General features: G+C 41.2%; 1 protein-coding gene across 5 annotated transcripts in view; it reads left to right on the top strand.

The window, feature by feature from the left end:
- Positions 1-3128: 3128 nt before the first annotated feature.
- kazna (kazrin, periplakin interacting protein a) overlaps positions 3129-14873 on the top strand; it is a 199032-nt gene continuing 187287 nt past the window's right edge. For 4 of the 5 annotated variants that reach the window (XM_085393951.1, XM_085393954.1, XM_085393955.1 and 1 more), the window contains exons 1-2: positions 3129-3223; positions 6947-7367. In XM_085393951.1, the coding sequence (XP_085250077.1) occupies positions 7292-7367 (76 nt within the window). In that variant the 5' untranslated portion in view covers positions 3129-3223; positions 6947-7291. The remainder of the gene's footprint in view (positions 3224-6946; positions 7368-14873) is intronic. The other variant, XM_085393952.1, reaches the window with a different exon arrangement.

The following is a 14873-nucleotide window of genomic DNA, read 5'->3' on the forward strand; positions in this document are numbered from 1 at the left end:
TAGAGCTCCAGACTCACTCTTCCTTTTACGTTTTCTTCAAATCCCTTGTTAACTTTTGGGTGGAAAGGCGTTCAAGGTACCACAAAGCCGACTGGGTCATGCTCCTCACACTTTTTACATAGCCCGACTGATACAGTTTATCTGCTGATGGCGACTGACTCGGTCAAGGTAAATATAACCATGTCATTATTATGAAAAAGACACACAGCTTATCATCTTATATTTCTGAAATACCTAAAATCACTTGTTATGATCCAATGTTGTCAGTGTTTGTTTTATGTGTGATTCCTCCCACCAGAGGATGGCTGTGGGTTTTTTCCCCTTTTCTTTCTTAGGGGGTGGACACCTGGGCGTGCCTGCTGAGTAGTTGGGTGGAGTCTCTTCCTGTTCTCGGATTGGATAACTGGTTGATCACCTCCAGTATTTAACCACCAGATGACAGCCACTTGGCCTCTCCTAGCCTCCTCCATCCAACAAAGCACATGTGTTTTTGAGTCGTTATTTTGTAGAGTGTCTTTGCCCATTGATTTGCAAGTATAACCAAGTACAACCTTTTTGTGTGTGTGTGTCTGGCAATAGAACCTAAGTCTTGTAAATAGCTGTAAATAGATTTGTAAAGTAGCAATTGTGTATTTTGTTTCAGCTTGTATACATTGTTCACTGCAGCAGCCTAGTAGGCGTGAGAAGCCATTTTTGTTGATCAAGTTTTCTCCTGTTTTTTGTTAGAAAGTTAGGTAAGTGAATTGTCTTTTGGTTGGTTTTTATTTGTGTAGGAAAGCATAGGGACCATTAAGGAGTTTTGTTTGTTATTTTTGGCATTGCTCACTGCTGAAGCAAATAAATGGCTGCTTAGCACTTTAAAAGATACTAAACATTAAAAATTTAAAAATATATTGTCCTCTCTGGTTACTTTGGTATGATTGACTCTGAATTACTTTATGGTAAATAACACACTATTGACAAAAAACGGTGTAAGAATTCCAGATCAACGGTTTTTAGTTTAACATACAAATGACGACCTTTGACCTTCATCAGGTTTTATTTAATTGTCAGAGAAAACATGTGCTCTTCATGCAGCTGATTACATTCAGTGTGTAAAACAGAAGCTCTGCAGGTCTGAGATCAGCAGCTGTCTGAAACACCAAAATGAGGTAGTGCTAATGCTGATATACAGTGACACAGTTACATGGGGGATTCATCCCTTTGACTTTTCGTCTTTAACTTTACCAATAAAACAGCTGCAGCTTTCACTGACAGCACATGTGGTACTTTAACCTTTATACTGGGGCGACCGTGGCTCAGGAGGTTGGGAATCGCATCTGTAACTGGAAGGTCGCCGGTTCGATCCCTGGGCTCTCTGTCCAGGTCGTTGTGTCCCTGGGCAAGACACTTTACCCTACTTGCCTACTGGTGTTGGCCAGAGGGGCCGATGACGCGATATGGCAGCCTCGCTTCTGTCAGTCTGCCCCAGGGCAGCTGTGGCTACAACTGTAGCTGCCTCCACCAGTGTATGAATGTGAGAGTGAATGAATAGTGGTATTGTAAAGCGCTATATAAATCCAATCCATTATTATTATTACTGTTCATCAGTTAACATGTGAACATGTTGGATGATCTGTCTGCTGTCACTGGATGGTGCTGAGGTCTGAATCTGAGGACAGTTCCTGTAATCACAAAGAGAACAGAATCATCACAAACTGAAATCTAAAGTTAATCTGTGAAATAAAGCTGATCCTTCCCTGTCCTCACACACTTGGGATCTGAAGTTCTACTCTTACATTTTGTTCAGTTCTACAGTTCTGCTGACAGCTGATGTTTGAGCTGTTTATTTTAAAAAGGACAAAGCCTTATATACTATAAATACTATATAAACAGATTTTCCAATATAATGTTTACCTTCGAGTTGTTGGTGCTTTGTAAATGGAAATCTCCAGAGATGAGAAGATGTCTGCTCCTGCATCGTGGTCACCAACATACAGAGGTATTATCCGCAGTGTTTAAGCTGCTGCCTGAGTACTGAAAAAATATTTCTCTTGAAGGATGTAAGCTGTATATATATGTATATATATATATGCAAATACATATATACATATACATATACACACACACACACACACACACACACACACACACACACACACACACATATACATATACATATATATATATATATATATATAAGTGCAAGATTTAAAAAAAATGGTGTTACTGTACAGATGTGGTAAGAGACTGAAAACATGCTGTTGTTTGCACGTATTTAATAATCATCTCTGCACAGGTCTCAGGACCTAGCTAAGGACGGTAGTTACGGATTAGCTTACAAACACATTTAACTTAAAAGTGCGGTGGGGCCTCGGATCTGTCTATCCGGTAGTTCAGACTGAAGACCACCTCAGGCTGTCAGGTTAAAACAGTCGGTTGTGGTTTTGTAACGTAAACGCTGGAGCTCCTCTCGGCGTCCCTGCTCTATCTGCCTTTCCCAAACAGAGATGCGCAAGTTTATCTGTGACTGCAGCTGCCAGTCAAAGCTGTTATGATGACGTTGCACCCCATTATAAAAGCATTATGGTAGTAATTAGAATCAAACTTATGGGAAAGGAGACCCCTTGAACTTAAATCAGGGTGATGAGAACACTTGATAATGAAAGAAAGAATCTTTGGAAAAAATTATCTGGGAATTTATCGGAGAATATTTTTTATTTTTATTTTAGTCTGACCCCAGTCCCCATCCGCTAACATGGATCAGGCGGGGTTTCTGACCTATACTGCAGCCAGACACCAGGGGGCGATAGAGACGTTTTGTCTTAATTTTTGGGAAGCTCTTCGCGTCGTCCATGTTTTCTACAGTCATTGGTAAGCACAAGCAATTGCTTTTGTCAAATTGCCTATGCTGTTGAAATATCTAACAGACCAAAATATTTTTCAGTGGTGAATGATATTAGGAAAACCCGGAGTTATTATTTTGTAACTGCATTATAAGTAGCAGATAATAAGGGATGCAATTGAGCTGCAGTTAAAGAGGTTAATGTTTACAACCATACCCAAGCTGGCCCCCCTGCCTTTGGCCACACAGCTGTGTAAATAAATTTGGCAAGGTGGCTTTTGGTCTGACTGTAGACTGAGTTAAAATCACAGTTGCACAGGCACTGGGTGACTGATCTCCATTTCCTGGACAGTAAAAGCAGGGTTTCCTTTCTTGGAGTTAGTCAACTCAGATTTTAGGGTAAGTTAAAGAGGTTGTTATCTATATTATGATAAAAGCCTACATAGTTGCCTCGGTCTTTCATAGTGTTCGATGTCTGTACTTTAACCCAGACAGATCTGTGTGATATTGTGAGGTATTGGTCATCTGTGTGCTTGTGCATGTGTGTCTCAAACTGGAGGACCTGATCATAAATGTGTTTCTCCATTGAGTTACAAGTGATCAAAGAAAACATCATCTGAGTGCTTCAAAGTGTTGGTTCTTGAATATAAATGAGACAGGCCCCAGTCAAATTTAACAGGGGTGCTGGCTAAAAATGAAATCCTACCCACAGAAAGGCAGCAGCTCTCTCCTGTCTGTAGAGACAAGGTCCAAGTTTCTGACCATCAGTCATTTACGGACGAAAAGTAATCTCTGCCTAAATGTAATTGTTCATTAACATGCAGTGCAGTGGGCGTGAGTTTAATTTGAAATTGGCAGTTAGGCTGAATCTTTTATTTGCTGTGGGCAAATGATAAGCCCAGGGGCAAATAAGTATTTAGTATTTAGTATTTATTTATTTATTGTCATTGTCAAGAACAATGAAATTGCGTTTGGGGCTTCCATACAACCCCAAAAAAAGAAGAAAATAATAAATACCCCTTAAAACCCAAGTGTACATATTTAACCCAGTGTGACTCCAATGCAATAAGACAATCCTTAGCAATAATGTTCGTAGAAATTCAGACAAAGACCTGAGAAACATGACAAAATACAACAATGCAACCCATTCAATATTATTGTACTGTGAGATATGATATCAGATATGATAGTTATCTATTTAAGAAAGAGGGGGGGCAGGAGGGGGAAGAGAATAAAGATATGATGCACCAATGCAGACCAGTTCATTGCTATTAAGAAGTTGGATATGGTTATTGTCCGTGAGAGGGGGGCAGAGAGTTCAGGAGCCTCACAGCCTGTGGATACAGGCTGTTGGCCAGTCTGGATGTTCTGGCCTGTATAGACCTGTACCTTCTCCCTGAGGGCAGCAGATGGAAAAGGTGGCGCGCAGGGTGATGTTGGTCCCGCAGGATACTGTGCACCCTCCTCAGACAGCGAGTGGGGAAGATATTACTGATCTCTGGCAGACTTGTTCCAATAATTCTGCCAGCTTCTTTCACCACCCGCTGGAGTGCTTGCTGATCGGCCTTGGTGCAGCTGGGGAACCACACTAGAAATCCATACGTCAGAACGCTGCTGATGGCACAGTTGTAGAAGTTCAACATCAGAGATCTGGGAATGTGTGCGCTCCGCAGTCTCCTCAGGTAGTAGAGGCGCTGTTGGGCCTTCCGTACAACTGAGGTGATATGGTTGCCCCAGGACAGGTCCTCGGTCACAGTTACCCCCAAGAATAATATATGAAGAGAGCGGAAAGATTTTTTATTTCATGACTCTTTGGTATTATGAGGAAACAGTAGCAGTGGCTTACATCAGTCTGTGACGCTGACATATCGCTGTAATTTCCGCAGCCCCTTGTGTCATGGCTGTAGCCAGCAGTGTAATGCAGATGCACACGATTCAGCAGCAATAGGTGCAGTAAACTGTGTGTGTTTTTTCTAAAGCTGCTTTGTTCTCCACCTGGTGAACCTCACATTTTCACTCTTTAGAAGCTTTTAGCGGTTCTGAGTCAAATGAACACAAATGGTTTGGGGTTTTTACTGGAGGTTTTTTTTTTTCTCTGACACATTCAAAAGCTCCAGGAAATGGATTTTACTCAAATTGAACACATATGGGTGAGAGTGCTGCTTTGTAATTGCACTGAGGAAATCCATGAGCTGTCAGATACTGTAGTTCTTAGGATTTATAGCACATGTGTAAAGGAATTTAGCTCACTTGATGTTCTTTAAGTAATTAAGAATTCAAACAAGTCCAATTACACTCTTTGGGAATAAGGGATTAGGTTTCAGGTGCCTTAAGTAGCAGTGCCTGGCAGGTGATTTTTTTTAGCTTGGAGCCATGCCAGTATACGTATAGTGACAAACCATAGCCCTGAGGTGCGAGAACTCCCAGTGCTCACAAGCTCAGCAGTAACTTCAAACTGTGATGCTGCATTTGTATGCTCAACACAGCTGAAGATCTTAGCCCAGGGCAATGTCGAATTCTCACAGGAAGCTCTGGTGAGAAGTGAGGAAACATGATCAGAGATGATTGAAAACAAAAACAGCCACGCAGAAGTCTAAGAAGGAGAAACTTTTGATCTTCTTCTTGTTAATTTCATCACTTATTCTCGGTGTGATGCACAATATTAAATTCCAACAACTGAGAGATGGATTGCAATTTTTTCCCCCTACTTCTGGGTGGGTCGGAGACCTGACCTGCGTCTTATTTGTCAAAAACCTAAATGACTTGGTAGACTTTGAATGATGCAGTGTGTCATCTGGAAGTACGGATTAGGTTTGGATGTGCACAAACATGAAATGCTGACAGGACCCGTCAGGATCACAGCGGTTTTGTGAAGAGAGATGAGAGGAAAAAAATACATCACAGTACCTCCGGCCATGCTTGTTCTGGCTATTGTGATGTTTATTTGAGTCAAATTCAACGTCTTCTTTGGTGCAGCCAGAGTCACTTATGTCGAACTTGTCCTTGGCTGGAATCTTGATCTCGGGAAGTAAAATTCATGTAGCCCTGCAGATCCTAATGCCGCTCATTTGCCGCCTCTCGCAACTGTTAGTTCAAAGCTAAGAGGGATGTGACACTGGCTTTACGAGTTGAAGCTAAGTCCCTCCAAGCAAGCAGCACTTTGTGGGTGTAATAAAGACCAACAGGATACAAGGATAAAGTACTACTGTAAAAGTCACTTCTTTCCTCTCTCTGCATGCTCTTAATGCGGGAGCAGAACAGGCACAGTAACGAGGACATTAATAAAGGATGCGGATCCATTTTTAATGATCCACTGGCCCCTTTAGTTTGAAACCGATTTTATTTTGTGCTCGCGGTCGAGCTTTATCTTCAGGATCCCTGTTTTTTGCCTTGCGAGGGACTCGTGAAAGCCGTTTTGCTTGCACAAGCAAAGTGCTGCATAAAACCTGCATACACCTGACTGTTTGTGTGTGAGTGAGACACAGAGAGAGATGCAGTCTTCTCTGTCTATATTTGGAAGATAATCCTCAAGTATGAATGTAAGGGGGGAGAAAGGGAGGGAAGAAAGAATGGTAGCTGAACCAAATTCAGTTTGGAGTCAAATATATGAGAAGAGTGTGGGGAGGTGCGCACGAAATCAAAACACTGGGTATGCTGCCGTTGCTTTATAGTGCATCTATAAGTGCAGATTATGAACATGTGCCATATCATTCTTCATCATTTTTATGTATTTTACATTCAGTGCATCTCAACTTAACACTTCTCAACAGTTAGATTAAAGAGAAGCAGTTGAAAAAAAAAAAAAAGGCTACATTTCACTGTGTGTTATACTTGTATAACTATGCATGTGACAAATAAAGAACCTTGAACCTTGAACCAGTTATGTAGACAGAGGGAATCAAAGCCATGGAAAGTCTCAAGTAGCAGCAGCTACAGAATAATGTAAAAACCAGTTACACACACATGCACACACATGCACACATAGTCATCTCTGTTCTTGCTTTCGTCAGGGGAGAGAGTCTGCCTTCTCTCTGCAGCAGGGTTCTCCTTCTCATTGCTCTCTCTGACTCTCTCTCTCTCTTGCTTTGTTCATGCTGTGTTTGCTATGCTCTCTGTCTGAAGCAGCGCCACACTAGAGCCCTAATGAGCAGGCTGAGAGCAACCCAACGCAGATCTCCTATCAGCCGAAGAGCAGCAGCAACTCTGACGGCATCTGAGGCAACAAGACGCGGAACTGATCTGCAGTCAGCAGGGAGGCAGCTGTAGAAAGCAAATGACATCCCAGGAAAAGGCGTGGGAGAGGTTGTGAAGTGTCTTCAAAGGCAAATTAGCAGTCAATTGAGAGACTGGAGAGGAGAGGATTGGTCCAGTGTGATCGCTAACCTTCCACACTCCGAGGCAGACTCTCACTCCACTTTTCTCTTCTTGAGCCGAAGGACCTCGCCACTTCACCGGAGGAGCCCAGCCATGGAGGAGATGCTCACCTGCAGCCGAAGCCCTTTCTCCCAGGTGTTTGGGCGTCAGGGTCAGCTCATGCAAGCCAGTGAGTGCAAACATCAACACTAAATTATCTTGTGCATCCTGATTGACTGTTGCAGTGTTTAAATAATGCATGGACGCACTGTTCATTTATATTCGGTAAGCTTTTTGAAAGTAGCCTATTCTGAAAAATTAATAAATAAAAATACAGCAACGCGGTTATGCAAAATTAAGGTGTTTAGGGAGGCAACATTTCAAAATGTGCGTCCTACTTTTGCAATTAGGAAATCGTTTTTTAATGTAACTTTGTTTCGACGCTTCGAGTGCAATTAATCCTTCAGTTCCTTCAACATATTTAATCATGTTATCGAGGGTATTAATATTTTTGCCTCCACACAGTTTTGTAATTATATATATACATATATATATATATTTTCTTAATATATATATTATAAAGTATATGGAGTCCTTTGGAGTGTAAAGCAGTTGGCCAGAGTGTGTTACTGTTGATAGACTGTGATGCTCCTTTCACACACACACACACATGAGCAATGTCATGTGTGAAGATGCGTGTGCTCCGACTTGTGCGTGTGAGAGGTGGGTATGTGGGATTGAAGCTCACTTTTTCATGGGTGCAATCCTTTGATCTCCGTCTGGTTGAACATGCCACAGGTCTAAAAAGAAAAAAGAACGAGATCAGCCGCAGAAAATTCAGCTCATTAATTGAACACAACAGCACGAGCAGCTGTAAAATAGTAGCAAATGGAATAACTGAGCAATAACTCCTTATTTTTTTTTATCCAGCCAGAGTAGCGTCACTGTAAACCTTTAGGACATTTTACCTTATTGACAAAATGCATTTACAATATGAGGTTTCTGAGTAAATGAGTCCAGATTGTAGTTGTTTAAACAATTATTCCTATATTCAGTTGATATTTTTCTGCCTCCATACATACATTTGGGTTTTGCGATCAAACCTCACAGCGTGACAAAACCTGCCTCGGTTGAACTGTTGCAAAGTGTCACGTAATCCCCAGAACAGAAAATGGAAGCCTTTGGCCTTAAGAGACCTGAGCAGAGAGTTTTGAGTTCTCACAGGTTTGCTGCAGATTGAACTGGGCGCATATACATCCTCTGTGGTGCAGAAATATTATTTTAAAACAGGAGCGCTGGCTTTTTCTTTTTGCGTGTGTGTGTTTAGTTGAGCTGTACCCTTTCGGGTTTTGTCTTCTCCTTCATCAGGAAATCGTGTCTTGTTTTTAAGATGCTGTTTAGCAGTAGGAACAAAAGTCGTCTTTCCCATCATTGGAAATGTTCTGTGATGGCACACTGTACAATGTAAACTTTTTTTAATAGAACTACTCCTTGTATTTTATAATAGCTGCTTCTTGGAGTCCTAAGTGGTAATTAGGAGGATTGGATAGGTTTTTCTGATTTGAAAGACTGAAATGATTACTCACTTAGGTGCTCATCCAGGCATTGTGAATAACACAGCAGGCAGTGTTAACGCAGTGGAAAATCAAGGGAAAAAGACATGACTGGTTAAACGTTTAGAGGCATTTCAGGGTTTCTTTGTGCAATTTGTTTCCGTTCTATTACTTACTGAAACATATCCACATTTGTTATTCAGCCTATGTTGTATATTTATTATACATAAGCCCGGCCGAATAATAACTTCAAGTCAAACTGTGACGCTTTCCCCCAGTGCCTACTTATCAGTCACAGGATAGGTGAGAGCGCCGGGTGCATTAAACCTAAATGCCACTCTCTGGTTGTGAAGATGACATTATCATTGCATGTGTTGTGATGAATTACAGCCTGTCTTGCGCTACCCCAAGTTATCTATGCTCTTTGAAGCTCGTGCTGCATGTCTGCGATTTCGGATGTGAGAGAGGGAAGGGAAGGGAAGGGGGAGGTGGAAGGAGGAGGAGGAGGGGACGGGCGGGGAGAGGGGCAAGAAAGTGAGCAGGCTGCAAATTGTGTGAATAAGCGATGGCTGTTTTAATCTATTTTTAGCAACAACCTTACATACTGTTGCACAGCTGTTGGAAGGCTAATCCACAGTGGCGCTGGCTTGCAATATCGGAACAGTAATTAAAGGGGGATTTTATTTTTTTTTGTTATCTTTGGCTGTCACCCATCATTGGATCAGGAGTCCCTCAGCTATATGTAAAGGCCTGTTTGAATTGCAGAGAGAAAATCCATTCCATGAGTGTTGCACATGCCCAAAGACTTGAATATTAACAACCTTCTGGTGGTACCAGAGCAGAATAAACAGTTTTCTCATGAATCATATTCACGTGGCACTGCCAGGTGCGTAATCCTGCAATAAATTCTCTTATTCCCCACTGGTGGTGTGATTTGGGTTGTGTTCAGTTTTGTGACGTGTTGTCAAAAAAAATGAAATGAAATAAATAAAATCCTTCAGCAGCCGATGCTCCCATTTGTTCGGGGAGCGTGACAACAGATTTTTGGCTTTTGAATAGTTGAATTACTCTGGGAAAGTTTATTTCTTACGTCAGTGACTTTCCAAGGTTAAACCAGTCAAGGTAGAGCACCGCTACCCATTAAATTAGGTGTGTGTGCTGTCAGATGCATTCTTTGCTTTTTGTTACTTTAATTGAAGTTAAAAGACTTGTTTCCCTTGAGGAAAACAAAGAAAAAAGACAATTCTGACCTGTTTTAGACACCAATAAGACCCTACAGAAGCTCAAAAATGATTTGAAGCCTCCCGGCTGTTGCTGCGTAGGAACCAACATTCATGTTGTTTTTTTCATGTCCCACATTGTTTCTCAGCCCCAATTCCTTTCTAACCCCTGTCAGGTCAGAAGTAAATCGCCGTGTAAAACGATTAATGTCCAACACTAAATTTGACTACACTGGCTTCCCCCTGCTGAGCATTTCTTTATTTGTTGATTCGGGCTTTGTCGTGTTTGAAGCTGGAATAATACCGTAAGTAAATTGCCTTCTCCGAGACCATTTCGAGCTGAGGCTCTGTGAAAATGAAAATAAAAATGGAACACAGTCATTTGCAAATCATATAAACCCTCATATTGAAAAGGGTAGAAATGGAAAGTTGAAAAATATTATCGTTGATGGAAAAATCTCTTCTTCATTTGGGAAAAAAAACCCAACAAAATGTTGCGACTGAGGTGTTTTTAGAAACTCTGCTGCGCCACGTCTTCTTTTAACAGTATTATCTTTTAGCTTTAGGGAACTCAGGGGAGCAATTGGTGAAGTTTTAAAAGTGAAATGTTTTCCTATTCTTGCTTGATATTGGATTTCAGCTGCTCAGCAGTTTTAACTTTTTGTTTCATAATGTGCCAAGTGTTTTCACTGGGTGACAGGTCACGACTGCAGGAAACTGAGGTAACTGTGGTTGTTGTGCTGCATGACATCACGTGGCTAAAAAAAACATGCATTCCCTTATTGTTTGGGCTAAATGGTGCCTTCAAGGCCGTAGGAGTTACCCTCCTTCCCATCACAGTTTTTGAGCTATTCATCGATAACTCGGGCTCTCGGTTGTTCATGAGTACCAAAAAGACTTTCAGCTTTTTGGACCACATGAGTTTTCCAAGTCACCTCAGCCCACTCAACCCAGTCAATGTGCTTTTGTTTTTAATTTCCATGTTAGAGTTTTCACTTGGCAAATGTGTAAAAGTGTTTCCAGAATTGTCTCTGAGGCCATGCAGTGCTGCCTGAGGGCCATTCACTGGTAGTTTTTAGCCTCGGCCTTGTACGGAGGCTATTCGGGGCAGGGATAGCTCAGTAGGTAAAGTGGTCGCCCCATGATCGGAAGGTCGGCGGTTCGAATCCACTTAACGGCTACCCTGAGGTACCCCTGAGCAAGGTACCGTCCCTACACACTGCTCCCCGGGCGCCTGCTTAGTGGGCTGCCCACTGCTTCACTGAGTGAATGGGTCAAATGCAGAGAAAAAACAAGTAATTTCCCCATGGGGATCAATAAAGTATCCATTATTATTATTATTCTCCTGATTTTCTAAATCTGTCAATGATATTATAGAAACATTATTCCTAAACTGCTGAACTATTTCACGCAGTCGTAGATTTTGTTTTTTGTTGTTGAAACATTTATCTCCATTAAAAGTGACATGGAAGACTTTCCCAACTTAAACATTGGCGCAGAGTATGTTTTCAGTTTTTTGGCAAAGTTGGAAGCACTGTTTCCTTTCTTGCCTGTCACTTTACCCTTGAATATCTTCCTAATACCTCAATAAACCGTTGGTAAATCCCCGCTCAGGAGAGGTGGACGTGATTTGAAATTTTAATACATGACCACTGCAGGTGCAGAACATATTTTGGTCTTCTTTGAAGTGATTAATTCCTCTCCTTCTTCCACTTGTGTTATGGTTCCAGCTCACTCACAGATTCCTCACACCTCCTTACCCGGTGGGCTTTCCTGCAGTTAGAGATTAGCTTCATGCTGCTGGTGTTGCTAATCATGTAGACGGAGTGACTTTGCAAGAGGTTTGCTGGTGCAGTCTGTGTGTGCACTCAGCTAGGTAACTTTTTTTTCTTTTTGCACATGGTGAGTCTTGGATTTGGGCTGTTTCAATGTATTTAGTTTACTCATAAAGGAAACCCCTTGATCGGTCAGCTCTTTGCACCAACACGCTCCATCTGCTGTCATTTTGATGTGCGATGAAAGAAAAATCACACAGAACAAACGTGATGAGTCATACAGTTTTCACATGAGCAGAAAATAATTGATGTACTGACAGTGACCACACAATCATGACTCTGCAGGACTTTTGATTTGACTTTGCCATGTGTTTTCAGATTTACCTTGCAGATTTAATTAGAGCAGTGGATGAAGTGTTCAATATTGATCCCTCTGAGGTATTGTGCAGTGCATTGTTTTTTGGATTTAAGGTACTGTATTCTGCTGCATTCACCTTGTGCTATTTTGCATAACGTTTTTGGAATATCTTGTGTAGTGTATACGGAACATAAACGGCGATTATCTCACAAGGTTTAACGTCTAATCTCAAGCCTGCAGCAGTTTAAAAACTAAATACAAAAATAGAGGTATACATCACAGGGGAAATCATTATGTAACACGCCTCCACATACTTTTTTGTCTAGGTTGCGTATTGACTGGTCAAATACAGATGAGCACAGGTCATTCGTCTGCACCGCTGGGCAGACTTATCTTCAGATGGCCATGATATTGGCATCCGGGAAGCTAAATCACAGCAGGGCATCTGAATCACATGTGACTGTGCTCACTTATCCATGCAGAAGACCGATGAACTGTGCAAGTACTTCTTTTTTGAGAAATAATATCCATGTTGGCCTATTTGAAACACTATAACCTTTTCCTCAGTCGCAGCAAAACATGTTGCATGAAGTTGTTTTGGGAATCGTTCTCATAGCAGACATCCACCTTCTGAGTTTATTATTCAGAAGCCAGTGCTCGCAGAGGAAAAATGCTGTCAGTGCAGTCATTTTAGTTTAAGCGGCAGACCATGGCACACCTGGTACATCCTGAAAAATTTATAATGCACACATCCCTAGCTGTTCCTGTGCTTATAGAACTGGCATCCCCAGCTTTTATTAGCCCTGGGATAAATCAGAACGCTGCCAGAGGAGCCTGATTGAAAACAGAGTTAGGGTCAGCAGGCTCTTTCTTGGCACATCTTATCCTGTAGTGTACCCCAATTCCAACATAAAGTTTGTGTCAGCACAGCCTGTCACACACAGAGGTGATCGTGAATGCAGATTGCATATGTTTAAAACTGTTGTGTTATTTTTCCCCCTTATCGTTTTTCACAGGAGTCAGATTTAGAAGCAGCAAGCGGGGGGAAAAAAAACAACAAAAAAACCCATAAACCTGTAGTCTGGCGATATTTATCTACAGGAGAATGACAGCCTAAACAGAGAGCATGTTTGATGCTGTGAAGATGTGATGCAGAAAGTGTGGAAAGTGCTGCAGTATAATGAAGCCGTACCATACAAGCGCCCTCAAAGACATGGTGCTGTAATGTGATCTGTACTTTGGAGCTTCATACAGAAGTCACAGTTAATACAGTCTGTAATATTTAGCTTCTCCTTCGGCTGCTCCACTCATAACTGTTGGAGTACTGGGATACATTTTAGCAGAAAGTCAATAGAAATGTAAATGCACAGATTAAATCCTGAGCTATTTAGATATGAAGCTTGAACTTGTAATTTTTTAAAAGCCAGTAAAGCATATGATATAATGCCCTATACATGTGTTAAAGGGATATATTAAGTAGAGAATAATATTTTTTCTGTAGTAATATGCTAAAGTATAGCTAATATGTAGAAAATGAATTGTTTTGAATTTGTTTTGTCTGCATTTACTTGAAAAAAAAGTTAAAAAAATTAATTGTACCAGTAACAGAAAGCACAAAGTGTAACAACCACTTTTTTTCTTCAGAGAGATAGCTCATTTATTTACTTATTTATTTTTTGAACTATTTTTTAAATGTATTTTTTTAAAGAACCATCCTTGGAAGAAGAAAAAATGCTGCCAAATCATCTTAGTAAAATCTGCACAGTCAAATGTATCTGCTGTGTTAAAGTGCTGGCAGAAATCTCAGAGCTACTTATCCAGATTTAAGAAATGAAAACAAAACTCTGTGCTATTATCTTTCTGTTTGTGTTTTGAGGAAGCCAATTTTGCTCTAAACATTGTGCTATTTTATCGGCAGCCACAAGCAGCCACTGAACCAAATAGCCTGCTTTAAAATGGGTATGAGAGGGCAGGCTAACCAAACACAAATGAGAGGAAATAGGCTGTGCAATTGAAAACATTTCCACTGTAGGAAAAAAGAGAGAGAAAAACAAACAAAGAAACAAACCTAAAACTCAAGTAAGGAAATCTCTTACTACAAAAATATGGGTAAGAGGAGAAGATGAAGAGATTTTGAAGCTAACACAGAAGGAGCGCTAACGGTTAGCTGCCAAGGGCTCTTGAGATTACTATACTGAACTACAGAGGAAAGCAATACACATAAGCAATGTTCCCTCTAATTGTGCACTGCTGGCACGCGTTGCGCACGAATTTTTTTTTAAACCTGAATTGAAATTAAAATGAAAACTTTAACAATTCAGTTTTGCAGTGTTAGTCAGTAAGTGACTGGCTGCTCCCGTATGGGATTAGAACGATGCTACCTTATCCCATAGTCCAGCCAATGATGCGATTCACATTCGTATATACGCAGCTAATCAACGTCGTTGACAGGCTATGACAGCGTCCTTATGTGCCGACACCGGTGTTTTAGCTAGCAAAGCGGCGTGGCTGATGTGGAGCGAAGCCACGTTAATGACAACGTGTACAACCATTGGAGATGTGAGCAGGACAGACGGAACATTTGATGGAAAAAGTGTGGACTTTATACCAGTTTTTAGGAGTGACGGCAGTGTTTTGAGATGTAAGAGATTTGCGACGTTTAGCGCAAATCTTGTGTAGTTAGTGTGTAGTGTAGTCAATAGTTTTGTTGTGTGTGTCAGAACAATGAGGCGACTGCTGAATGTTACAGGTGTTACAGCAGTGATACATCTCCTGTTGTCAGGCCTGCTA

The sequence above is a fragment of the Rhamphochromis longiceps genome, linkage group LG20 (genome assembly GCF_057381845.1).
Source record: "Rhamphochromis longiceps isolate RC_006_pf linkage group LG20, R_longiceps_female_GT1.1, whole genome shotgun sequence".
Taxonomy (NCBI): Eukaryota; Metazoa; Chordata; class Actinopteri; order Cichliformes; family Cichlidae; genus Rhamphochromis; species Rhamphochromis longiceps.